This window comes from Myxocyprinus asiaticus, chromosome 21 (assembly GCF_019703515.2).
Source record: "Myxocyprinus asiaticus isolate MX2 ecotype Aquarium Trade chromosome 21, UBuf_Myxa_2, whole genome shotgun sequence".
In the NCBI taxonomy this organism is placed as follows: Eukaryota; Metazoa; Chordata; class Actinopteri; order Cypriniformes; family Catostomidae; genus Myxocyprinus; species Myxocyprinus asiaticus.
Genome location: NC_059364.1, coordinates 32224048 through 32249593, shown reverse-complemented (window position 1 = coordinate 32249593; position 25546 = coordinate 32224048). Strand labels below are relative to the sequence as shown.

The 25546-nt window shown below is 36.0% G+C and overlaps 2 protein-coding genes across 6 annotated transcripts in view; both read right to left on the bottom strand.

Annotated features, from left to right (window-relative positions):
• LOC127412459 (lysyl oxidase homolog 3B-like) overlaps positions 1-20300 on the bottom strand; it is a 37732-nt gene extending 17432 nt beyond the window's left edge. Inside the window, exons 1-9 of one of the 3 annotated variants that reach the window (XM_051648835.1) lie at positions 19897-20300; positions 16571-16906; positions 11885-12048; positions 10600-10817; positions 8568-8618; positions 7780-7854; positions 5470-5677; positions 4702-4882; positions 2577-2731 (exon numbers count right to left, since the gene is read on the bottom strand). In XM_051648835.1, coding sequence (XP_051504795.1) covers positions 2577-2731; positions 4702-4882; positions 5470-5677; positions 7780-7854; positions 8568-8618; positions 10600-10817; positions 11885-12048; positions 16571-16898 — 1380 coding nt within the window. In that variant the 5' untranslated portion in view covers positions 16899-16906; positions 19897-20300. The remainder of the gene's footprint in view (positions 1-2576; positions 2732-4701; positions 4883-5469; positions 5678-7779; positions 7855-8567; positions 8619-10599; positions 10818-11884; positions 12049-16570; positions 16907-19896) is intronic. The other 2 variants (XM_051648834.1, XM_051648833.1) reach the window with 2 other exon arrangements.
• A 102-nt stretch (positions 20301-20402) lies between these two features.
• Positions 20403-24227, bottom strand: pank2 (pantothenate kinase 2). Of its 3 annotated transcripts, none has more exons than XM_051648849.1 (7): positions 23851-24227; positions 23030-23382; positions 22637-22890; positions 22333-22509; positions 22065-22188; positions 21723-21848; positions 20403-21635 (listed from the first exon to the last, which is right to left on the bottom strand). In XM_051648849.1, exons 1-7 carry the CDS (start codon positions 24077-24079, stop codon positions 21585-21587), a joined length of 1314 nt encoding a protein of 437 aa, XP_051504809.1. In that variant the 5' UTR covers positions 24080-24227; the 3' UTR covers positions 20403-21584. The 3 variants fall into 3 exon arrangements, with proteins under 3 accessions (XP_051504809.1, XP_051504811.1, XP_051504810.1); XM_051648851.1 differs by having other exon boundaries at positions 23847-23989; XM_051648850.1 differs by having other exon boundaries at positions 23822-23951.
• Positions 24228-25546: the final 1319 nt, after the last annotated feature.

Here is a 25546-nt window from a genome sequence, read left to right as displayed (position 1 = left end):
CGCTCTCGGTGGGGCACGTGGTGAGTTGTGCGTGGATGCCGCGAAGAATAGAGTGAAGCCTCCACACGCACTAGGTCTCCGTGGTAACTCGCTCAACAAGCCACGTGATAAGATGCCGGATTGACTGTCTCAGACGTGGAGGCAACTGAGATTTGTCCTCTGCCACCCAGATTGTGGTGAGTCACTATGCCACCATGAGGACTTAGAGCGCATTGGGAATTGGGCATTCCGAAAAGGGGAGAAAAAAAAAAAAAAAAAAGCATACCTCAGATCTTTAGTTATCCATGACCTCATTCCACTTCCTTTACCTCATCCATTTGTTTTTTAAATTATGCCCACACTACTTTAGCATTCCTCAAACTTTTGCTTATAAATCATCTGACAAAAATGGCAAAAAATACAAAAATAAATAAAACAATAATCTAACTGTTTAATTACCAAAAGATATAGTGTTTTAGTGACCTGAGATATGTAATAGTGTTGCAATATATATTTCCACTTCTATAAATCATATTTTAATGATAATTTCATATCTATTTAAGTTTACTTTCACATATATATATATATTTCATGGTTTTTTACAAGACAAATGATTACTATAGTTATACAGATGACTACTATATCATGTCGATTTTCTGCACAATGTGGTAAATTATCAGTATATGTGTGTACACATACATATTATACATGTTATTTGTACTCAAGGTGGCACTGATGCTTCAGTAATTGACTTGATTTACATTTGATGAAGAAGCAACATGGAAGTAAACTATAGCAAGTACAAACACATGAACAGTATGATTTGGTTATTGTCATTTGGGTGTACTACTGAAATTATGTAAAGTGTGCATCTATTTAGACTCAATAAGTGCCTGAGAAAACACGTGTAACTTATGTGTAAATTATGTGTTGTGTGTAGCTCAATATATATTTGACAATCAGTTGATTCTCATAAAATTTCAGCATGGAATGAATTGCTTTTTGTCATTTGTTGCATCATATGTGAAAAATAAAACAGAATATATTCTATTCTATTATTTTCTAATTATCTTAAAAATGCTTTGTTAATTTTACACTATCTTGGCATTTTGTGGATCTATTTGTAATAGATATAAGTGCCGGGTCCCTAAAGACTCGAGGTATGTAATAAGGTTTAGCAAAACGGTCATGCATTTAAGGGTTAAACAGGCTATTATAGGCTATTTAACAGCTTGTCAACAAAATGTAAACAGTAAAACATTTATAAAGCACAAAACCATTCATGAAACTGCAAAAATGAAAAAGGTCACATACACAACTATCAAATCACTTTTTCAGACAACAGATAATGTAATTAATAAATTCTATAAAAATACAACATGTGAAACACATATGACAGCTTGCCTTAATATAAATGTGACAACCTGCCCCGACCTGACATTTATAAAAGAATACCCCTGTCTTAAGAACACAGTTCAACTTCTTAGTTATATTATACCTTCATAGTTAACAATTGCTTTAATGCATTCCAGTGTGGATTTATTGCAGTCACTTGTTTAAACAAGAACTGTTAAAAAAATATAATGATGATTAATTATTAATGATTAATGAAATATTCTATAGTAGTAAAATAATAAAACATGTACTGTAAATTCAATAATATTATTTATTATACCAAAATATTCTAATTTTAGAGGGTTTTGAAGTAGTTGATTGAAACCAGCATACAAAACCACTGCTAGAGAAAACAAGCAATTGAACATTTGACTCAGATATTGTTCCTGACATATAGCTCTAGTGACAACTTCCATGTGTGACAACAAGCCCCAGTATCTCCCTACATAGAGAAAAGAAGCATAGAAAGAGGGTTTCTAGAAGTGGGTGTATCATGGTAAAGGTATGTTACAATGTTACAAGACAATGTTACATCTATTGTGATTAATCATCATAGATCACAACAGATAATTAATTCCAGTCATTGTCTCTTGACATTAACAATGTTACCAAACATTTTCAGTCATTCATTTTGATAAGAGCTTTTCAAAATGAATAGCGAGTGTGACACCATTCATTGATTTGATCATTGCTGAGTTCTCCTTGAATTGAAAAACAAGCAATAGATGCAAGTGATTGTAATATATGATCTCTGAAAACAGCAGAATGACAGAGACATGGCACTAAGTTAAATTATCATTATGTCCCCCCAAAAAAAATATTCTGTCATTTACTCATGTTCATGTTCGAAACCCATATGACTTTCTTTCTTCCATGGAATACAAAAGATAAGTTAGGCAGAATGTTATAGCCTCAGTCAACATTCACTTTTATTGCATCTTTTTTCTATACAATCAAAATGAATGGTTACATTCTGCCTAACAACTTTTGTGTTCCACGGAAGACAGAAAGTCATACAGATTAGAAAAAATGAGGGTGAGTAAATGATGACAGAATTGTCATTTTTCGTTGAACTATCACTTTAACATGACATCACATTTTCACATTAGTAAAGGTTAATTTTCACATGTAAACATTCCATTGTATAAACATATTAAAAAAAGAAAAAAGAATGAGTGTGAGTTTGTGTGTGTTGCTCTGACCGTCTTCTCATAGCCCATATCTGGGACATTACAGCGGACTGATGCATCCTCTGTGTGTTTGCAGTCATCAGAAGAGATGTTTTTATAGCGACAGTTCCACAGAGAACGCTCATGGCCAGTGCACTGGACCTCATTCATATGGATATGCCCCAAACCTAATAGAACACAAAGCAACATGCACAAAAACACAGTAAAATGTATAATAGATACTGACACATAATAGTGCATAGGTAACTTCACTCATACACATAAAAATACAGTATATTTAGTTGGAGAATTGTGCTCTTTAAACTTGTGTGACCCCGCATACACACACACGTGGATGTTGTATTATGGCTTCGCTATACGCAATGCGTAATTTAAATTCATTTAAACCGATTGATCTCAGTTCAGGGGACCAGAGCCATAGGGAGGACCGGAACTTTTCCCGGTGGGCCAGCCGCGAAATGGGGCCGCAATATGCCAAAGTGGGCCGCGATGTGATGAAGGGGGCCGTAAAATGGTGCTGCGATATGCCAAAGTGGGCTGCGATATGATGAAGGGGGCCGCAAAAAGTGCCGCGATATGCCGAAGGGGGCCGCAAAACGGTGCCGCGATATGCCAAAGTGGGCCGTGATATGATGAAGGGGGCTGCAAAACGGTGCCGTGACATGCAGAAGGGGACAGCGAAACACACTGCCACAATTAAATTTGAGCAATTTATCGTGAAACGCCACGCTGCTAAACACAATGCACACAAATGTGTACTTGAGCGCATTTTTTCCTTAGAAATCCTTGATATACTGTGCATTATCACACTGAGAATCAATGGGTTCACCCAAAAGCTGAAAAATTTTGCTTTCAGAGATTTATATGGAGTTAGGATGAAAATAAAGTGCATTTCGAACTGTTCTGAGACCAGGGAAGACAGACAGCATACTGGAGGTTAAGTCATTCACTAAACAGTGAGCAAGGGAGCATCCTATAATTCTCTATACAGCTAAGTGCATTCAATCCAAACTTTCTATCAAAAGTTCAGTTTCAGGCTGCAGATGATGTTTGGAGATTGGTAATCAGTACATAGATTCAGAATTTATAATGTATCATTTTATTTTAACATGGTTGGCAGTGATTAGATGTTGCTGGACATTACTTTTATCAGAATTAATTATGCTAATTCCTGATGTAATTTCTGTAATGTCTCAAAAACATAAAGAACCAACACTCCTGCAAACATAATATACAATTTGATAAAAATAAATAAATCTGACTTTCTATAGCTTGGTATTATTTAACATTTCATAACTCAGTCCCACTGTCCACATATGTGGACATACATTTTTAGAAAAAACTATTTGCTCTAGAATTATTATTATTATTATTTTGCATGTTTATTAGGTGCTACTAGTTACAAATCAAAAAGGGAATGCACACAGCAGTCACGCTCGAGTCTCAGGAGGTTAAAGTAGACTCTGACACTCAGTTACCTTTAAACAATTTTAGTCTATTAAAAATAAAATATCCTTTTAAACAGCACACACACATAAAGTTATATTTGAACTGGCAATTGTAGTGTATTTTTGTAAAGGACCAATTCACTGTGTGCTGTTACAAATCACAGCACAGTTCTCACTCATCCTAGAATTGGATGATCACCCTAGAGCCTGCACTCACAGTGCATGGCAAACACACACACATGCACATGTTTTAAACTTATATATCAGCTGACTACAAATCATCTCGCTTATTAGATGATTACTTCAATCATTTTGACCACGGAGCGATATGTGAGACATGATATTAACGTAGCTATTTAGGAACATGGCTGCATGGGACAATGGTCAATTATACAGTTTAGCTGTCATTATACAGAAGTATTTGACTGCAGAATGTCATAATTGACCATTCAGAATGAAGTACTCCCGGGAGCAGTGTAAATATTGAGTGGAATTTCTTGTGATGTGACGAGTTGTTTTCTTTGACGACTTTAGAAATGAGACTCCAGGCCACTGGTCAAGTAATAAAAGCATTCCATGCATTCCATCAATGCAGTCAAAACAATTTCTCATATCTGTTCCATCACACTAGCCTCACTGAATCTTTCTCCCACTCATTTTCTGGCTCTCTTTCTCCATCTCTTTCTCACCTTGTCCCATGCGGGCACCTGTCAGGGCTTCTTTGGCAGAGCCGAAACCCAACTCTCTGCATACGACACTGGCAGACAGCAGGTTCCAGCGATCATCACAAACCGTCCCCCATTCACTGTCCTTCAATACCTCGACACGGCCTTCACCATGCTTCGCTCCACCCTTCAGTCGTATAGAGGACTGATGAGAAACAAATAGAGGATGACTCAGAAGTTAAATTATGTAGTCAGAGTAGCACTCATGAAATGCATGTAAAAGGTAAATCTTACACAGTGGCCCTAAAAAGTATTTGGACAGTTAGGCAACACTCAAAAATGTATGAATGTCTTTATCATTATATAACCAAAATATAAAATCAAATGGCATTTATTTTAAAGAAATATAGCCCAAAACCTTTCAAGCAAAACATTTCACAAAAAGAGGTTTGTAGGGTTTCAAAAAATAGAATAATAGATACTAGTTCAACTGTCCATAATTAATGTGATGAACTACACCTGTGGTTACTCTGCTAGGAGACCTGTGTGAACTTGAGGGGAACTGATTTCATACATCACTTTGACACCAGTTGGTAAAAAATAACTGCAAAAATGGCTAAGAAAGGTCAAGTGAGAAAAACTTTAGCATCATTTGTTTGCAGATGCCACTTGGTTTGATATTTTGTATCTAATGCAATGAAATACATACCTTTTTAAGTCTAACTTAAATTTCCAAAATAGTCCACATACATTTTTGGACCACTGTATATCATGTATATGAACCCACTTTACCGCAATTTTGAGTTTCTTCCTCATGGCAGTGTTCTGTGCATACAGGGGACCAGGTACACAGCTGACCACTGCAGGCATGCCTCCAGGGCAGGATTCAGTGGCATTGCCATAATTAAAGTCTAGAGGACATGCACCCAAGTGCACCTCTGTACCTAAACATGCCACTGAATGAACCAGGAAATGATTCTTCTGCCGCTCAGCATATAGCCTGAGAGAGGAAAAGTGAAAGAGACATCGAGAGAGAACATGGGAACCTGCTTTTTTTGCACAGAATCACAGATTCTCATTTTGACATTTGTGTGAAATACAATTCTAACCAGAAAGCTACTTCCAGCAAGCATCAATTTTGTGAGATTTTGCCTAGGCCCTAGAATCACCAGTGACGGTGCTTTGTGACTGACAACAGTGGTGTGGTACATGGAATGTACAGTCTCAAAATTTACTAAACACTTCTACAATGTGTATATTTTTAGCATAATATATTCTTTCTGTTCTATGTACAGTACAGAACAATTTTAATATAGCTTTGTGTGTCTAATGCACAGCCTTGATTCTTTCTTCTGCAATGAAAGTATCTATAAAAAGGTGAGATATTATTCTCATCTAAATGCTTGATTTTATATAGGCAAGCTTATAAAGTGGCCTTCTTTTGACTTGGATTCACTTGGATTCTCAGTTTCGAGCATCAATAAGGTAACCAGTATGACAGAAGAAATCCAAGTACTTCTAGACAGATGGAAGTTTTAAGATTAAATTCCAAAATATATTAAGAAGAAAAGTGTTGCAAAATGTGCACATGTAATTACACTGTAATACTTGTTAAAAGTTATTATAGTGGATTATGTGGGTTTTTTTTGGTGGGGTGGGGGGGGGGGGGCTGATGAGGGTTTTGTAGCAGCAACCAGTATGTTTACATGCACTTTAAATGTTTGAATTCAGTCGGGTTACAACAATAATTTGTCTTTTTAAAATGTCACATAAGAGCTTTAGTCCAACTGAAATTATACCAGTCTAATTTTTCCACAGTCAGACTTACAGACCTAGATAATGTGATTGTAGCTTGGCTTTGTGCAACATCTATACACTGTAAAAATTCATGTTGTTTTAACTTAAAAAAGTAAGTTTTTGTGCTGCCTTAAAATTTTAAGTTGAGTCAAGTTAAGAGAGAAAGTTGTTTAAACAAAAAAATCAATATAATTTAAATGAGCTTAATGTATTTTAAAGTAAACTTGACTTTCTTAGTTCAGTCAACTTCAATCTAATTTAATTCGAACCGAACATAGAAGTTAATTTACTTATATGTAATATTATTGATAATTATAGAAGTAGTTAGGGCCATCCCATTTTTACAGCTAAAATAAACTGCCATTTGATGGTAAATGACCAGTTGATGATCAGAGACCAATGTCTGATCCCTCATATTCAAACTTAAACTTGTAAATGAGATGCGCCTGGGACTCAACACTTTACACCCCAATCACAATGATGATGACAATCATAAAAAACATTGAGTAAAAAGATGAGCTTTGAAATAATTGCTACATGACAAATAACTGAAAGTGACAACAATCCAAATAACTTACAGCATAGATAAAATTAGCAAACAGAAAAAATAAATTAAAAGTAAAATATAATTTAGTTATGCCGCAGTGCATGCTGGAAATCCGAATACATGAGCGTGATGTGCGTAGTTCTCTTGACTTATATTTTAGATTTCAGCTGAATAGTTTTTCTAAGTTTAATAACTTATTACAAGTTAGATAATTTAGTTATCGCAACAAGATCAATCAAGGGCAGTTATTCTAACTCTACATTTTAAGTTATGATAACTATAAAGGCTAAATTATTTTTTACGGTGACACGTTAATCTGACCACAACTGGCTTTGCGTTTTGCACATGCTCCGAAAGACAGAGGTGACACACAACAAGTATTTAACACTTCCTCAGCTGACATCTTTCCTTTAAATATTCAATAACGCATGGTTTCATGCATACTTTGACAGACAGATGAAGACCGTAGCTAAACTATGCAAAAACTCGCTCTAGCTTGATTATAACTGCACATTTAAACATACTGAGTGGTTTATCAGAATATTGATTTTTATCAGAATATGGCATTATGTCCCAAACAGGGAGTTCAATTTGCTTATGCTCAAAAACATTGTTGTGACTTGAAAAGTTTCAGAAAGACATTCAAACAAATATGCAAATTATATAATAAGAGCACAAAAAGGAATTTTAAAAAGGAAGCCTGAGACAGGAAGGACATAACTGAGTTTTTTTTAAAATTTTTTTTTTACCAAGGTTACCTTTTAGCTGCAGCTGATTTGCCTGGTTTAGGCTTAGAGCTAGTTTTAGGGATAGCCTTAGCTTTGGGCTCCTGCCTGTAATGCAAACATCCGTCAAGCCTTCAGATACATTCAAATTTCACTGCAGCATTAACATGCATGAGCACACCTGCTGCATGGGAAAGGGGACAATGAAATTATGATGCTACGAGGCACTGACAAAGTAATTATTTAGTATAGGGTATAATAATTACTGTAAGTGTCAGTAAATGAAGTCATCAATAAATATTTTTTATTGTGATTTAACTTTCCCATGCTTATTACATACATAAAAAAGGGTGAAGTGATTGCAAAAGGTCAACATGCAGAGGATAAACTAAGTTAGCAGAAGAAAGAGTTTGTGTTAGTGTTAGTATTATAAGGAGGTTTGTCTCAAGAAGATTTCTCCCTCAGAAAGCTTTTACACAAACAGCCTCATCACAAAACTATGTGAGTAGAACTAACAGATGGCAATAAGTTCTACATTGGGAAATGATTCGTCCAGGTCATTTCCACCACTCCCTCAGAATCTCTTTCTCTCTCAGATACACACACTTTAAAAGGACTCAAGAAATTCACTTACAAAGCATTTAAAGTTCACTGTTCAATTACAAACGGTATAAATGACTAACAAGAAGCTTGAAGCTTGTAAGAGTTAGTTTGAGGATGACTGACACTAATAAAGCTGCATTTAAGGCCACTACTAAAGACACACTAATGATTCAGTTCTAGGGAAGGAACACTACTGGTTTCTATCCCTCAGATGGTACCTGGCTGCTGTAACTTTAACTTTAGACTCAGCAGATCTCTTTCTGAGATGCCTGTTAAAAACAGTGAAGTAAAATAGGGTCAAGCGCACACACAAACACACACACACACACACACACACGCACACACGCACGCAGGCACGCACACATACACAAGTCCAGTTTAGGACTATTCAGACATGTTTAAGATAGAAATAACTTACAATATTCTATAAATAAATATTCCATGGTCAAGTTAAGCTCAATCGACAGCATTTGTGGCATAATGATGATTAACATAAAACATTATTTTGACTCGTCCCTGATTTTCTTTTAAAAAAAGCAAAAATCAAGGTTACAGTGAGGCACTTTCAATGGAAGTGGATTGGGCCAATTTTAGAATTGGGAGGGTTTAAAAGGCAGAAATGTAAAGCTTACAATTTATAAAAAAAACGTGTGTATTATTTGAGCTAAAAGTTGTTTAAATCGCCATTTTTACTGTCATTGTTGGGTTTTAGGGTTATGTCTTTATGGCAACAAAGTTATAAAATTGGCTATAACTTAAAGAAAAGGTTAGTAAATTATTTTATTATACTAAAATCATGTTAACACACATTGTTTATGTGTGTTAACATGATCTTTTGGCTCTATACTTTTGATTGGCCCCCATTGACTTCTATTGTAAGTGTCTCACTGTAACACAGATTTTTGCTTGTTTTAAAGAAAAAAAGGGATGAGTCTAAATTGATTTTTGTGGAAATCAACATTATGCCACAAATGCTGTCGATTGAGCTTAACTTGTACTGAACATGCAATATTCCTTTAACCTCAGTTATTTAACAGAAAAAAGTACTGTATTTACAAGAGAGCACTACAAAAGAAGTGTTATGATGATAAGATATAAGTTACGTTAAATAGGCATCATATTTGGTCATATTCACTCTAACATAAGATATTTTACTTGGATATATTATGTAATGCAAGTTTCATTTTATTTTGGTGTTATTTTGACTTGACCAACTGTAGTAAAATTATGGCCTGCCAGAAAGGGACCTGCTTTGCTTTTTTGATGGATAATAAAATATACTGTGAGCAGACTGTTCTTTTACTATGCTGGAATAAAAATGGCTTCCAATAAACTATAAAAATAAGTTACGTCCTAGTGTGACACTGATACCAGAATGTGGGGTAATGCTGCACATATGCCTTATTAGGGAGAATGTCTGAGAAATGGAACCTTTAAGTAGTCTGTAAAACTACACATGGGAAATAAACACAGACAGACGTCCAGTAGAGGCACACAGACATCCCCTTAGCTTCTTCTCATTTGACCACAGATAGACTTAGGTCTTATTCATGTACGTGGAACATTTCACCGGATTTGGGAGATGAGACCTTCACAATTTACCTGTTGGTATGCATGAGTGTCCCACATCTGTGCAATAGTTTGCTCTTGCATTTGTTAGTTTGTGGTTTAAACTGTTTATGTTGCAGAGCTTAACCGCATTTCTCCGAAGGCTGAGAAAGTATACAGCATTTCCTCTCACACTGGCAATAAAGTGACACACCACAGTGAGACTCCACACTTGCGAGCACAAACACAATAACTACACACACAAAGATAGACCCTCAAATCAGAGCAGTTAGTCTAAATAAAACAACATTAAAAAATGTGCAGGAATAAATTTCAGGCTCTTGCAACAATGCTTACCTGGCCAGTCTAATTTAAAGTCAACATGAAATCAAAACTGATCCTATTTACTTTCGTAGAACACATTCCTGGTCTTATTGTTTAGGAGTAGTCCTCCACACTCGTAATGTGGTCTGGCTTCATTCTGGTATGGAATGCCCACTTTTTATGTTTAAGTAAATTCCCCATGTACAAAATCAATTTGCGATCTACATTTTTTCCTCGTTGAATATCCTGTTTCACTCGGAAATACACCACATTACGGAAGCAAAATGGGTTACGGACACCGTTTCATGTTGACTTCAAAATATTTATCAGTATAACACACAGTACTGTTGGAGGTCCTCTGATGTCATGAGCACTCACTTATAGAAGTTCTTGTTGACCTTCCTCTCATTGGGGAATCCCATCATGCCACAAACCACACGTGAATTTTTGGGTGTCCAGCCATTATCACAGATCTGAGCCCACCCGTCCTTATACTTGACTTCCACCACCCCTTCTGTGATCGGCAACCGTTTAGTTGCCATGGCGACCACAGGACGCAAACGGACCTCCTCCACCTTATTCTCATCTACTTGCACCTGAGAGAGAAATATGATGCAAAGTAAGGAAACCATGTGGACAGCCAAAGAAGAACAGAGTGCAAAGAAGCTTGTGAGATGGGAGTGTAGCTGACCCCTTTAGAAAGGCCAGATAATAAAAAACATGTTATAGGTGCAGAGCTCAGCCATGAAGTGTTTCTGCATGTTAGGTGAATATAAATGTACTTAAACCTTGTGCGACTTTCGGGACATTTTTGTCTTTTTCATTTTTGTTAATGCCAATGGCATAAATTTTGCCAAAGGTGTGTATTTTTGGGGGCATTTTGATATTTCAACCTCAGTTCCTATAATACATCTATAATACACTGTGTACACAAAATAGTTACACTCAGGACCTTCAGGACAAAAATGTCCCCATTGAAACCCATTAAAACTGCAATATTTGATCCCGGTGTCATTAAAGCATAAAATCAGGAATTCTATGATATTATGCTTTCATTCCAGAGCTCTGGCTTCAAAATGTACATTTTTAATATTTTCCACCTGATGGCGCCATTTTTCTCATGTTTAGCCTATGGAGCAAATACATTCTTTTTTCCTATTTTCTGTTTGCTGTATTATAGAGCACACTGCAGGCCAGTTGAATAAATGATGCAGCTAAAATTGTGTGTATTGAGAAATTTGTGTGTATGTATAAAAAACAACAGTGGCATTATCTATACAAACTGGCATTTAAAGGGTTAAAATCCTGAAAATGAATGAATATTTGGTAGTTATGATCAGGACTGATGTTAGTGAAAGTGGAAAATTATATTAATATATAATATTATTATGGCAGCTTTTTGACGTGGACATTTTTGTCCTCTAAGGACCTCTGTGTTAAAGGGATAGTTCACCCAAAAATGAAAATTCTGTCATCATTTATTCACCCTCATGTTGTGACAAACCCATATGATTTTCTTTCTTCCGTGGAACACAAAAGGAAAAGGAAAACAAAAATTTTTTTTGGTGAATTATCCTTGGATGTTGGTAATAACTATTTGTTTAATTGTTAATGCAACAATTTTTTTCTCATCTACAACTGTATGTGTTGTTTAATTCTTTACCTCTATAACATTGGAGTCCACATATCCAGGCAGTCTCTCATCTTTACAGATCACTCCAGCGTCCTCATCATGAGTGCAGTCACTGTTGCCCCAGCCACGAGACTTACACACTGAAATACTTCTTTCACTGCCACTACACTGCACATTGTCAAGCCAAATCTTACCTGAAACAAACACAAACTCCCTCATGAACACACACTGTAAAACATAAATGTAAATACGTAAAATGTAGAATATATTGTTTCTTAGCATCCTTGGATAAAGACTTTACAATAAGGTTTAATACGTTAACATTATATTTAACACAATAGTTAACATTAGTGTTGTCACGGTACCAAAATTTCAGTAGTCGGTACTGATAACAGTGAAATTTCACGGTTCTCGATACCAAGTTCGATACCAGAGCAAAAATATGCTAATATTATAATGTGCTATTGAACACACCAGTTTAGTTATTTTTTATTATTTAATAATTATTTTAATAATTATTATTATTTTCCAGAACTTTCCAGAATGTTTTAAAGTTTAATTTCATCATCAAAATGGTGTCTAATCAATATATTGAAATGAAAATATCATGTCATTGCATTTTTTTTTTTGCCAAACCTTTATTCAACAGCTGTCTTGCTTGTGATATTTTGATTTATTATTATTATTATTATTATTATTATTATTATTATTATTACAGTGAATATTACATTTTACTATACAGTTGTAGTATATTTTTATTAAATTTCTTCAATTTCAGGGATCTAGATTTCTTTTGAATCAGGCTTTTATTATGACATGTGTTTTTTGCCAGAAGCTTCACTTTCCAGATAAACAGTTTGCAAGGGCTGAAATCTCATCTGTTTACACTGGCCTTTGAGTCTGACAAATGAAATGTAGGACATAGTTTTGGAGTGTTTGGATTTTAGATTACTGGTGTTTGTGTATGTGGTAATTTTGAAATGTTATGTTTTAAATTTTATTACTGTGAACTTTGGTCAACTCTGTTGATTTAAATGCAATTTAAATAAAGCTGAGCTAAGATTAAAGCGCAAATGCTGTGAGTTTAATTATATAAATATATATTTTACATGTGCTGCGTGGTTCACAATGGATTAGTGCTCTGCTTTGTCATCTCATACAACGTGAATGATTCTCAATGTCTGTGGAGTTTTTAGTGGATGAGCGGTCTGATTTATTCAAGTACGCAGTTCTTCCACCGTAAGATGGCAGCCTTTAGCAGTTTAATAAATCACACTAGGACACCACTTGGATTAATTGTCCATTTCAGTGTAAAAGCAGTAACAGAGTATGTGTTCAAAATAAGCCTGTGAGCGTTTTAAAGCAGTCGTTTGTCAGTCATACTGCACGCTGGTACCGGATACGAGTCGGTGCTCGGCACTACCGGTACTGCAGAAACACTGGTGTCATTACATCTTTTTTATTTTAGTATCAACTTGGTACCAAAGTACCGGTAATATGACAACTCTAGTTAACATAAACTAATAATGAAGAATACTTTTACTTTATACCACGGGTCTGTTGAATGCTTGATTCTGATTGGTTGATGGACATTGTAAGGTGTGCAATTATTTTTCAAGGAACGCATGGCTATAAAGTAGTTCCAGGTCTTGAAATTGCACTTTTGAGTTTCTCCCATGATCAGGCCACTGATGCCTTTTGGCTAGAAGTGTAATGCTGTTGAGACACTGCAGGATATATCGTGAAGCTGGCACTCATGGTGATCATAGTAGTGTCATAAAGGAACACGGAATGATTGAAAATCAGCTGCATTACGTCCATGATGACAGCTCGCTAGAAACTTTGACTGTTCTGTGTATTAGCGAAATCACCTTACTTAAATGACTACAAAGTTTGACAGTTTTCTTGGAATTTAGAATGAACCATAACAGCGTAAAAAGGTAGGACAGATTATATATATATATATATATATATATATATATATATATATATATATATATATATATATATATATATATATATATACAGGGTTGGGGAGTAAGGAAATACATGTAATGGTATTACGTATTTAAAATACAAAATATAAGTAACTGTATTCCACTACAGTTACAATTTAAATCATTGGTAATTAGAATACAGTTACATTCATAAAGTATTTTGATTACTGAAGAGATTACTTTGCATTTTATTGTCATTTGTTTCATTTAATATTTAGTCCTTTCAGATGGAAAACATTTATACATATAAATGATGCGATCCAAAGTGCATTTGAACAGCGGTGAAACACTTTCTTATGATGTGTTACATTCATACGAGCAGACAGAGAAGTAAGTTTGAAGTAAGTTTGGAGCAGAAGAAATAGAAATAAACCTTGTGTAAATTGTCAGCTTTACGCTAAAATAAAATTATATTTCTAGCCATTTTACACGCACATTACCATGCACGATCATATTTTTTTATCAAGAAAATTCATGTTAGATCATAATTTCTTTTTTCTAGTAAGACCTTTGATATTAGGGCAAAAATAATATTCTTGATAATAATTTTTGTATTGTTTTCCTGTAAAAATATCTAAAGATCCTTAAAACAAGAACAATTTGATTTATCTTGTTTTAGAAACAACACTGCATAAGATATTTAGGTTTTTCAGAGAATGTATTTTTAACATGTGTATTTTGTCTTACTGTACTGGCAGAGTTTTTATAGTCAAAACAAGTGAAAAAATCTACCAGTGCTGAAGAAGTAATCCAAAGTATTTAGAATACGTTACTGACCTTGAGTAATCTAACGGAATACGTTACAAATGACATTTTACAGCATGTATTCTGTAATATGTAGTGGAATACATTTCAAAAGTAACCCTCACAACCCTGTATGTATGTATATATATATATAAACTTTATATGACATATTAATTAAAAAATAGGCCTATTGAATGGCAAAAACATAACTGCAATCATAGCACAATGGCATACTTTCATTATCTGACTTCTTGAAATCCCAAGAAAGCATATTTGCTCCTTTTCTGTGCGTGTGTGTTTATTTATATGTGTGAATAAAGAAAAATGGGTCAATGGAAAGGTTTTTGGAAACTTCATCTTTACATCGCTTAATTGTGTTGTAAAGGTTGTAAAGGCAATGCTGTAGTATTATGCTTAATGTGCATTTCATTTTCATATACACTATTTGGGCGGTTTTTTTATACATTCGGGTGGGTTTTGAGCAATCACTGGGCTGGAAAATGTCAAACGAATCTGGCAACACTGCTCACAATCCTCCGTTGCTAGTTCTGAAGTGACGTTTTCGAATTAGCAACAAAGGCTAGGACTGTATTAAAGCAAGACGCTGAATCTGTGGTGAAAGAAAGTAGTTCCTCTCATAAGAGCATTTTAGGGACAAAAACCAGAAAATGTCTTGAGATAAAACCCTGAACAATGTCTTAAGGTGTGGTAACCGTGGTATATGTGGAATAATTGACTCCAGCCAGTGACTGCATTACCACCTCAGGTGTGCATTATTTTTAAACAATTCAACGGTCGTCGTCAATTATTCCTTACGCATTTATTAATATTGGTTAATAAATGCTAATTTCTACATGTACTGATATTTTTACAATTAAAAGTTGTATATGTTCAGATTAGTAAAAGCAATAATTAATATGAACTAACAATGAAGAATAGTTTTACAGCATTTATTAATAATGTATAATGCTAATTTCTACATATACAGATACATTTTAACTTTAAATGTTTAACATTAGTTAATGCAATAGATAACATGAACTAACAATTAACAATACTTTTACAGCATTTATTAATATATGTTAACTTTTGCTAATTTCTACATATATGGATACATTTTAACATTAAAATGTGTATACGTTAAAGGAATATTCCAGGTTCAATACAAGTTAAGCTCAATCGACAGCATTTGTGGCACAATATTAATGAATTTTGACTCTTCCCTTCTTTTCTTTAAAAAAAGCAAAAATCTGGGTTCCAGTGAGGCACTTCCAATTTCACTGTTTCAAAAGTACAGCAACAAGATATAAACAATGTGTGTTACCATGATTTTAGTGTGATAAAATCACTTACTAACCTTTTCTGTGTAAAGTTTTGTTAGTCAGTTTTACAACTTTGTTGCCATGATGACATAACGATGTACTGCCGTAAACCTTGAAACCCTAAAACAACCATAAAAATTACTATTTAAACAACTTTTTGCTCAAATAATACATGAGTTTTAACAGCAGAATTAATGTAAGTGCTTTTATAAAATTATAAGTTTCATATTTTTTGCCTTTAAACTCTCGAAAAATTGGCCCCATTCACTTATATTGTAAGTGCCTCACTGTAACCTTGACTTTTGCTTTTTTAAAGAAAAGGAGGGATGAGTCGAAATTATTTTTCTGTGGTAAACAACATTTCTTAATTACCTATTAATCTTTACATATACTGATAAAGTTGTATATGTTAACATTATTTAGCATGTTATGAACTAACATCAACTAGCAATGAACAACAGTATATTAATAAATTTGCATTAAATTGTAAAGAAAATTGTTCATTGTTCATGATCCCTAATGCATTAACTAAGGTTAACATATAGAACCTCACTGTAAAGTTTTACTGACAAAGTTGTAAAAAAAGTGTTTACAGATGATATATAGAACATGCTGGTTGGAGTAAGTGTGAACAAGGCTGGCATGCCTATTACCTGTGCCTTTGCCATACTTGGCGCTGTGTGTCCAGCCTGTGGCGGACACAAAGCCAAGCTGGCGACAGAGAACATGGGCATTGGCCAGTGAGAAGTCATCATCACAAATGGTTCCCCATTCGTCTTTATAGAACACCTCAATTCGACCCTCATTGTGTTTCCTGGGGAAACCAGACAGACGGAACTTCAGACTCTCTGGCCTCTCTGGCCTCTGAGATGTCGGTGTAGGGCTTGTGCGCACTGGGGGTGTGGTTTGGGCAAAGCATGATGGAATCCAGACATTAAGTAAGAGGACAACGATGTGTCGCAACCTATGAGACTGCTCCATGTGAGGCTCTGAGGAGGAGAACAAAAAGAAAGATAGGGATAGGAGGAAGAAATGTTTGAAAAATCCTCTCACTGGATGACAGACAGAAGCACAGTTTCTGTTTTGTGATTGTGAGTATGTTTTGACTGGGTCTAAGTCACTATAATGATCCAGTGGTTAATGTCCTCTCAATACATATCCGAAAGATTTTCATGACAATTAAGCACAACCCCCATTCTCATTGCCGCTATGCAAAAATTCTTATTCTCATTACTGAAATGCGAAAGAAAATGATGAAAACATATTGTAGTAATGAGTGTATTACTGTAATGAGAATCTACTGAGAATCACCAGAGAATAATGAAAATTTCAAAACAGCTCAAAAGTAAAATATTGAGAAACTTTAGGTGGAAATGTGTTTAATTTGCATGAAATTGATATCACAGTGCAAAAATCTAGGCTTCATTTTCTTTATGCAAATTTTAATTTCTTATTTTGTATTTCTTTTAATTTTGGGATGAAATGTGATCTGGATGTGTTTTGGTAAGATTCCCCCACAGATCAAAAGGCAACTCATGTATCCCAAATTCCCAGCATACCCCGGGGTACCCAATGTATTGAAGCATGAGCGAGTAGAACAATGAAATTAACTGTATTTGACACACACACAATACATACGCATTTTAGCCACCGCATGCATGCATACTCTGCTCCATATCTAAATGTGCAAGTACTGAAATGTTCCAGGGTTAAAAAAAAAAAAGGTAAATGAAATGAAGACAAACCTGGCTTGAACAAACTGCAAATACAATACTCTTATTTCTGAAATAAGAAAATGCCAAAATCTCATACTAAAATCTACTCCTCTGTTTTGACTAAGTAGCAATTCATGCATTAGTTTTAACTGGCCAACTGACTTGAGGAGAAGCAGTAAAAACATTTTACTGAGCCACCCACTGACTATGTGTGATTGAAATGATTCTCTGGTTCATCTTATAATGTGTAGAGAGAAAAGAGTTTAAACCCTTTGTGCGGCCTCAGGCAGATAAATGGAACTACAGCACGATTGCGAGTGTGATACTACTTTCTTACAACAGTTCAACAAACAAGTACATAATAATAAATACCTTTTGTTTCAGAAAAAATTGGCCTGTTAGTTTGTATGTGTCTACTCTGCAATCAATAGTTTCAGAAGAAGCTGAAGTATCAAGCACTTCTCTGTAGTGTTTTTGAACGAATCTTTGTGAACAAATCGTTATCATTCACTTCCATTGTTTCGGGTGTGAGTGAATCAGTTTTATGAATCAGATGAGTCAGTAGCCCCTTTCACACATGCAACCTGGTAAACTGAAGGGTGGGGGTTGGGGGGGTTGTACTTGTTTGTTTATTGGGGGGTGTGGGGGGGGTTACCTTATTCGGTGCTCAAAGAAAATCCAGAGTTTCCCACTCGTTAAAACCACTTTGCAGTGGCGTTCATGTGTGCTCAACTCGCAAATAAGATCTTTCCAAGATGACTTGAAAGCATCATGAGTCGTGAAAGAAACATGCTGAGTGCATTTAGGTGTAGTCTTGAAAAGATGGAGAGTGCGACACAAGTTTGAGGTGAGTGCCGTTAAATGTTTAGCTTCATATTGAAGCACTTTTTCGCAATCTTCATTTCTTTGTGGTCCAGAGTTGTGGACGCGTGCGGACCATTGGCTGCTCATCTTATGACTTCAGATTTCAGTCGTGGAGGACCATACACTACGAGATTTCCTCTATAATCGGCTCTAACATATAAAAATGTTTCTTATATCATGCAATTAAATGAATCAATTAACTATCTGTCCAATTTGATGACATTAACTGAATCATCTGTGTCTTACGTCAGCGCGTCCTAACCTCATGTGCTCAAACTGTTAATCTTATGACTCTGTTCACACACATGAACTTTTCAGGTAATGTTACAACTTCTCATTCAGGGAAATAGCAAGAAATACATTTACCGGTATTTTTTAACAGGTCGTGTTTACACATGGCCTCTAAACTGAAAATTGCAGGAAAAGGCTGTATAAGTGAAAGCGACTAATGACTCAGTGACTCACTCATAAACACGTGCATTAGTCGCCACCTACTGGCGTAAAGATGTAATCTCCAGAATTGCTCAATAAAATAATAAAAAATGAAAGATGAATCAAAATCCCCAGCACTATTTGGAAAGCCACCAACACTAAGAAGCACCGCTCGTCCAAATAAAGAAAGAAAAATAGACTAATGTAATTTCAAGAGTGCAACATGTGTACATCTAATTAAAATACGTCAAATAGTTTCAAATTTAGGAGATAACTGAATTTTCCTCCAATGGATGGCACAAAAAGCTGGCGCGCAATTGAAAACAGATTTTCAGTAGCTCAAGGGGTGAGTGAGTGCGAATTAGGAGCCCTTACAATAACAATATGGTATTTCCACTGCAGTTATAATGAAAACAAACTAAGAGCATACATTTCATCATACAAAATCATCCAATCTGTAAACTATATCATGCTATGAAATCATATAATTGTGCCTACACGAATCTGTTCGTGTGACGTTAAGGCAAATAGCCAAATCTGGATCCCACAAGATATCGTGCTTACTGAAGTCGTGGACACTTTTACTATTTAACATAAGTCCATAAACGTGTGAACAAGAGAAGTAAAGCAGTGCTTATGCATTTAAAATCAGCAAGTGTTGCCATGCCTACTTCAGTCTCAACAAACTCTGCGCAATGGATCACTAGTTACTGCTGTTCAAACACAAGTAGGGGACGAGAAAAGAAACTTCCTATAAAACACCTTTCTCCTTGTTATTTAAAACCACACTATATAAATAAATAAAATTGAGAGGAATAAAACACGGAAGGAGACACTGTACATGCTGTCCAATTCAGCTGCTGACGTTCTAGAAAACGTTATCTAGCAGTGTTTAATACTCAACAGAGTGTACAATAGTATATTCACTAACGAACAAAAAAGACCACCAATTCGTATTTTCCCCTTACCTTTTGTTAAGTTTGTCGATTCCCCCACACACAGTCTTGGTGCACTATTTCATGAAGTTTGTATTCGCTATGCACAGAACTGCAATACCTCTACAAATGACTTTGGGTACCTGCTGCAGGACCAAAGACTTCAACGTAAAAAGTCACCTAATGAGCACTAATAAATCTGCCTGTAAAATGCCAGCTGGACAGAGGGAAAGAGGGATGGGAAAGACGGGGCACAGGGGGGACAGGGAGAGCAGGAGGGAGAGGTGGAGCCGACTCGTGGACGACTTCACACGAATGAAAAGGGGCAGGATTTATTTTTGGGAAAACACACAGCCCTTTCACAGTTCAGGAAAAGTTTTTCCTACTTGGGATAACGGAACGTTATTCTGTGGTTTCCCAAATGCTCACGTTTTACATTTGTAACATTACATTCATGCATTTTCTTGAAGCTTTAATCAAACGCTTAAACATCTGAATAATAATAGTAAAACTAATACATTTATTAACACATGATACTATTAAAGAGTTTAAATCTTTTATTACAAAAGAAAATTGACAATCCTTTGGAATATATAAAAAAAAAAGTACAAAGGATTTTTTATTGAACACAATCCATGTTTTAAACTAACAACATGCTTAACTAGCATGACACTCACCAAGGCACTACATATTTGCTGGTTAAGAACAAACTCCATATTAGATGGACATAAGCAATACACAAATAATATACCAATGGACTATAAAGAGAAAATAGGTAACAGTGCCCAGTGTGCATTGCTTTATGCAATGTAAGAGCAAACTCTTTAGGCGAGAGTTTCCCTTGTTTAAATGCTTAAAGTTTTTGTACTCCTCCCAAATAATAGGTCAAAAGGCTTGCACGGTCTCCTCCTTCCTAACAGTTCTTTTTTTTTTTAAATCTGTCAAGTAACACAACAATGGTTTTCTACAACCATAATATAAGCCAAGTGGACTAAATGAAGCGCATCAACAGAAATCGATTACTGCTATTATTTTTATACCCAACATCTACTTATTTTGCATTTACATTGAATCAGTTATAAAAACAAGAGTGAGAGAGAGAGAGAGAGAGAGAGAGGGGAAAAAATGTTGTTGAGGCTGGTTTGAGTATTCCTGTAACTGCTGATCGCCTGGTATTTTCACACATAACAGTCTCTAGAATTTACTCAGAATGGTGCCAAAAACATCCAGTGAGCGGCAGTTCTGCGGACGGAAATGCCTTGTTGATGAGAGAGGTCAACAGAGAATGGCCAGACTGGTTCAGGCAGACAGAAAGGCTATGGTAACTCAGATAACCCCTCTGTACAATTGTAGTGAGCAGAATAGCATCTCAGAATGCACAACATGTTGAACCTTGAGGCGGATGGGCTACAACAGCAGAAGACAACATCGGGCACTTTATTAGGACCATAGTGTTCTTAATAAAGTGCTCAATGAGTGTATAGTAAACTAAAGGTTCTAAAGAGCAATTCTGCAGCAGCAATACCTAAAACTCATATCTACATTTGGTTTATCCAAATGGTTTAACCCATAGTTACGTAATGTCTAGCAGTGGCTGTAATTCCATGTATAAATGAGATAACATGGCTTGGTCTGACAATAGTTAAAGGAAACTTTGGTCTGTTTGCAAAATTACTTCTGGATTTTTGGTAAATCCATGAACCAAGAATGATTAGTGCAGATCAGCATTGGTTTGGTAATTCCAAAAGTGCACCAACTGCACCAAAATAACCCTGTGAAACAAACATGACAAAAGAGAAGGTGGTTATGGACGATTAGATATTATTTGAGCTTTGTGAGTATTATAAAAACACACCCACCTCATGTCTGAGGAATAAGGCTTTGAGTTGTCCTTTGCTCCAGTAATCCATAGCATAAGCCAGCAACTTCATGGACAATGTGTTAACTCGCAGAAAGTTCCCAACGAACACCACTCTGTCAATATTCTACATAGAAAAAACTCATAATAAGCATCCATCCTGAAATCAAATCTCTTTTAACAGGAGCTTTGCAGGAGCTGATTGGCACCTGGTCTCTCATAGCCCTGTACAATGCTGCTTGATCCAGATTTCACAAGGCAGCACCGTAAAGAGGCTGACAGACAAGGGCAAGACTTACAGTTTATGAGTGTGGGACCTTATAGTATGGATGCTCATGTGTACCTCATTAAGTGCACACATGCGTGTGATTGAGCCAATGTTGTTTGTGATGGTGACAAGTGTAGCTCTAGCCAGATCCTGTTTAGAGACAGAGTCTCTTTTGTCCTTACACATCATGTTCCCAAAACTAAAAACAACAACAAAAAACAAAAAAACATATGTTACATTTATTAAATTTAACTGCATAACAGAAACATTTTCAAATACTATACCATAAGTGACTGATTGCCATAGACATGTATTAGTAACCACACAATGCATGTGCCTATACCTGGAGGCAACAGCCCATCCTGGCAAGCCAAATCTTTCATAGTTGCCACCATAGATGTCCTGGACAAGTTTATCTACACGTGTACTCTCCCCTTCTGTGGCCATTGCCAATGCCTCCTCAAAAGTGGAGCATCCAGTCAACAGGCAACACAGTCCAAGGAATGTACCACCACCAAGGCTGGATGGGGTGGAATGAAAAATTAGCCTAGACTTGAAGTAAGTTCCTTATTAATGTTTTTTAACCCCTTTAGAGTTATTAGAGATTAATGCAATATTACTGGCATGGTTTTTAAGCCACAGCCAACCTGGTTCCAGTGACACGCTTGTAGTTGTCTTTGGAATATACAGCCAGAATGCTGACCCCTGAGCCAATGTTGACCAGAAGCAGAGGATAGGGATTCTCCAGGTTGTATGCTTTCTGCTCACAGTGCTCTGGGTCTGTTGGGTTCTCAAAGTAGTAACATTCAGTTGGACCACCTGAGGCCACTGAGTCAATATACAGAACCCCCTTGATCAGACAGTCCAATTCATCCAGCTTCAACAGCTGCAGATTGGCCATCTTAGAGAGAAGAGTCAATTCATTCAGTTAAACTGATCATATAGATACAATACCACATACATAGGAAATGAATGCAGCAAAATGGGAAATAGAAAAAAAAAAAAAAAAGACAAAATCAGCAACTGAGCTTAGGACACACCGTACGGAAGTCATCTTCGAACTTAAATGCACCACCTCCAGTGGCACAGAGAGTGGTGTGCAAACTGGAAAAGTGCTTGTCTCGCCCCATCTGCAAGAAGGCAGGTAGCTCATGAGTGGGGAAGCGGATGAAGTGCAGGCTGCCCTTGCGGCCCCAAAGGGTGAGATCCGAGAGCTCCAGGTGGACATCTCGGATACCAGTTTTGCCATAGGCGGTGTGTGAGGTGAGGTAGCGGCGGATGCTTTTAAGACTCTCAACCTCTTCCTGTTCTTCCTCTGCTGTAATGTCTTTTGGCTCAAAGTAGACCAGCTTCACCAATGTGCCACCAATGTCCATACCAAACCATGGGAAAGCTGAGGACCAATAATATACTGTTAGTAACTTTGTGCATTTTCTAAACACATTTATTTACAGAAATAAATAAGAATATAATACTACTCCCTTAATAAGGAAGGAAAGCTATTTTCTATGCAATGCATTAATTAGAAATGGAACTATATTATTAATGCAATACCATAAGCAAATATTTTTTAGTACTATTGCATTTTATTCTTTACATCTCACCTCATCTGTCATATAAAAACAATATATGACTTGAAAGACGAACTTATATTATGTTGGGTTTTTTGTTCAGGTTAATATAAAACCCAAATTTAAAAAAAATTTCTAGCAGGTAAATACAATGTTGGTCGTAAGAGGATAAAACTGACAAACACAACAAAAATCTCTATTTCACACAAATAAGTGACTACAATTGGTATTATCCCAATGTAGGTCCGTTAACCCCGTTACCTAGCGCAATAACAAGATGGTTCACCTACGCGGCCTATTCTTCCTCAGCGAATCGAGCCTCAGCAGCGCCGGAGTCGATTTTGCTGTTCGCTGCTCTCTGTGTGCACTGCCGCAGCCCGCTGCATTGCCCGCACCCGGTATAGCAATTATGCTGGATGTCATTTCGGTCTTTGGTCGAGGCAGCCTGAGTGCTGTCATTTCTTCCTCTTGTTCCTCAATACATCCCTCGTCGTCACAGTGGTAGCCGTTCACCTCCATTATTTCATTTAACAAAAATCTCTACATCGACTGTTAAGCAGAAAATCCCCGTTAACACATATAAACGCATCTTTTGTATTTCATATCGTCATGTTGACATCGCTGTTTACAACAAGAGCACAGTTACTCGACTGGCCAATGAATGCGCTTCTCCTGTCAACTGAAATCGCGACGAACCAATCAGGTGACCGGCTGAAATTCATCCATTCTTCAGTTGCTGACCACGTTTTCTTTTTCACCAAAAGATGGCTCGCTTCCAGAACAGATTTGAATTCTTCCGATTTTGGTTTGTACTTGATTTTGTGTTAGTTCCTGAACATCAGGGTTAATGCTGCGTCCCATTCAAGTCGGATGTGGGATATTCCTACTGGATATCTCCGCTCTACGGCTATAAATGCATTCCATTGCCTGCCAGATGCTCGGAAGATATGGAGATAGAATTGTTGCATATAAACATACAAATGGAAAGAGATTCACAAATAGAATTTGGTTCACAAATAAATTGAATCAGATCCACAAATAAATATGAGTTTCACAAAAATGAAATTAATTCACAAATAAAAAGAATGAGATTAACAAATATATGTTAGGAGTTTCACAAAAATAAAGTTAATTCACATAAAATCAGATTTGCAAATAAAAAAATATTTACAAATATATTTAACTCACAAACACAACTCTGTCCAGCATTCATTTGTGAATCGATTTCTGTGCATTTGCGGATCGCTACATGCATTTGTCGATTTTGAAACAATAACCAATGAGTCAGTTATCACTGTCAGAACATGATGCTGTATTTTATGAAGGGACCCCGTAATAGTACCTCCTAAAACATTCATACAAAAGTGCTAAAATGCAAAATTCTAATAAATATTACCTTACAACTGCTTTTATTAAATACATTAACAAAATGTGAAACCAAATTATTGGCATAGCAGATCTTGTACTCTGTATAATATAGGGTATTAATTTATGGTTTGTGCTCCTAAGATCATCTAATATGATTCATGTTTTATAAAGACACTATCTGTACTACTGATCTTTTGTAGTGTCTAGTAGTGTGTCTGTTTGGATCTGCCATGTAACATTAAGAGTAAAGGTTCTGACGACACATTTCAGTTAAGAAACTTGGTTAAAATTAAAATAGCAGACTCATACAGTCAGACAGGTTAGCTATAAAGCTAATGATCAGGACACTCTACAAATGGGCAATTTTCAGCTGTTGACATTTAACAAGACACTACACGCTTATAACTGAGAGAAAATGATACAAACCTTAAGTCACAGTATTCCTCTGATGATGTCCACTTCTTTAAAAGTTTGCGGCCTTGGAGCTTATCTGTATGTGCTTGATTCCATGCTCATGAGAGCGTTGTGACTCTGGTCCTGCCCTGATAGTAAATCGAAGCATGATTGGTTGAAGATAGAATGTGCTACGATTGGTCCGAGTAATGTGGTCATTATCTG

Bases quoted from the DNA above. Each gene is read 5' to 3' on its own strand.
- pank2 (XM_051648849.1), bottom strand. From the start codon at position 24,079: ATGGAGGTGAACGGCTACCACTGTGACGACGAGGGATGTATTGAGGAA. The intron at 23,383-23,850 runs GTAGGTGAACCA...ATTGGTCCTCAG, and splicing joins GCTGAGGAAGAATAGGCCGC to CTTTCCCATGGTTTGGTATG. The intron at 21,849-22,064 runs GTACACATGAGC...TTTTCTATGTAG, and splicing joins GCATGTGTGCACTTAATGAG to AATATTGACAGAGTGGTGTT.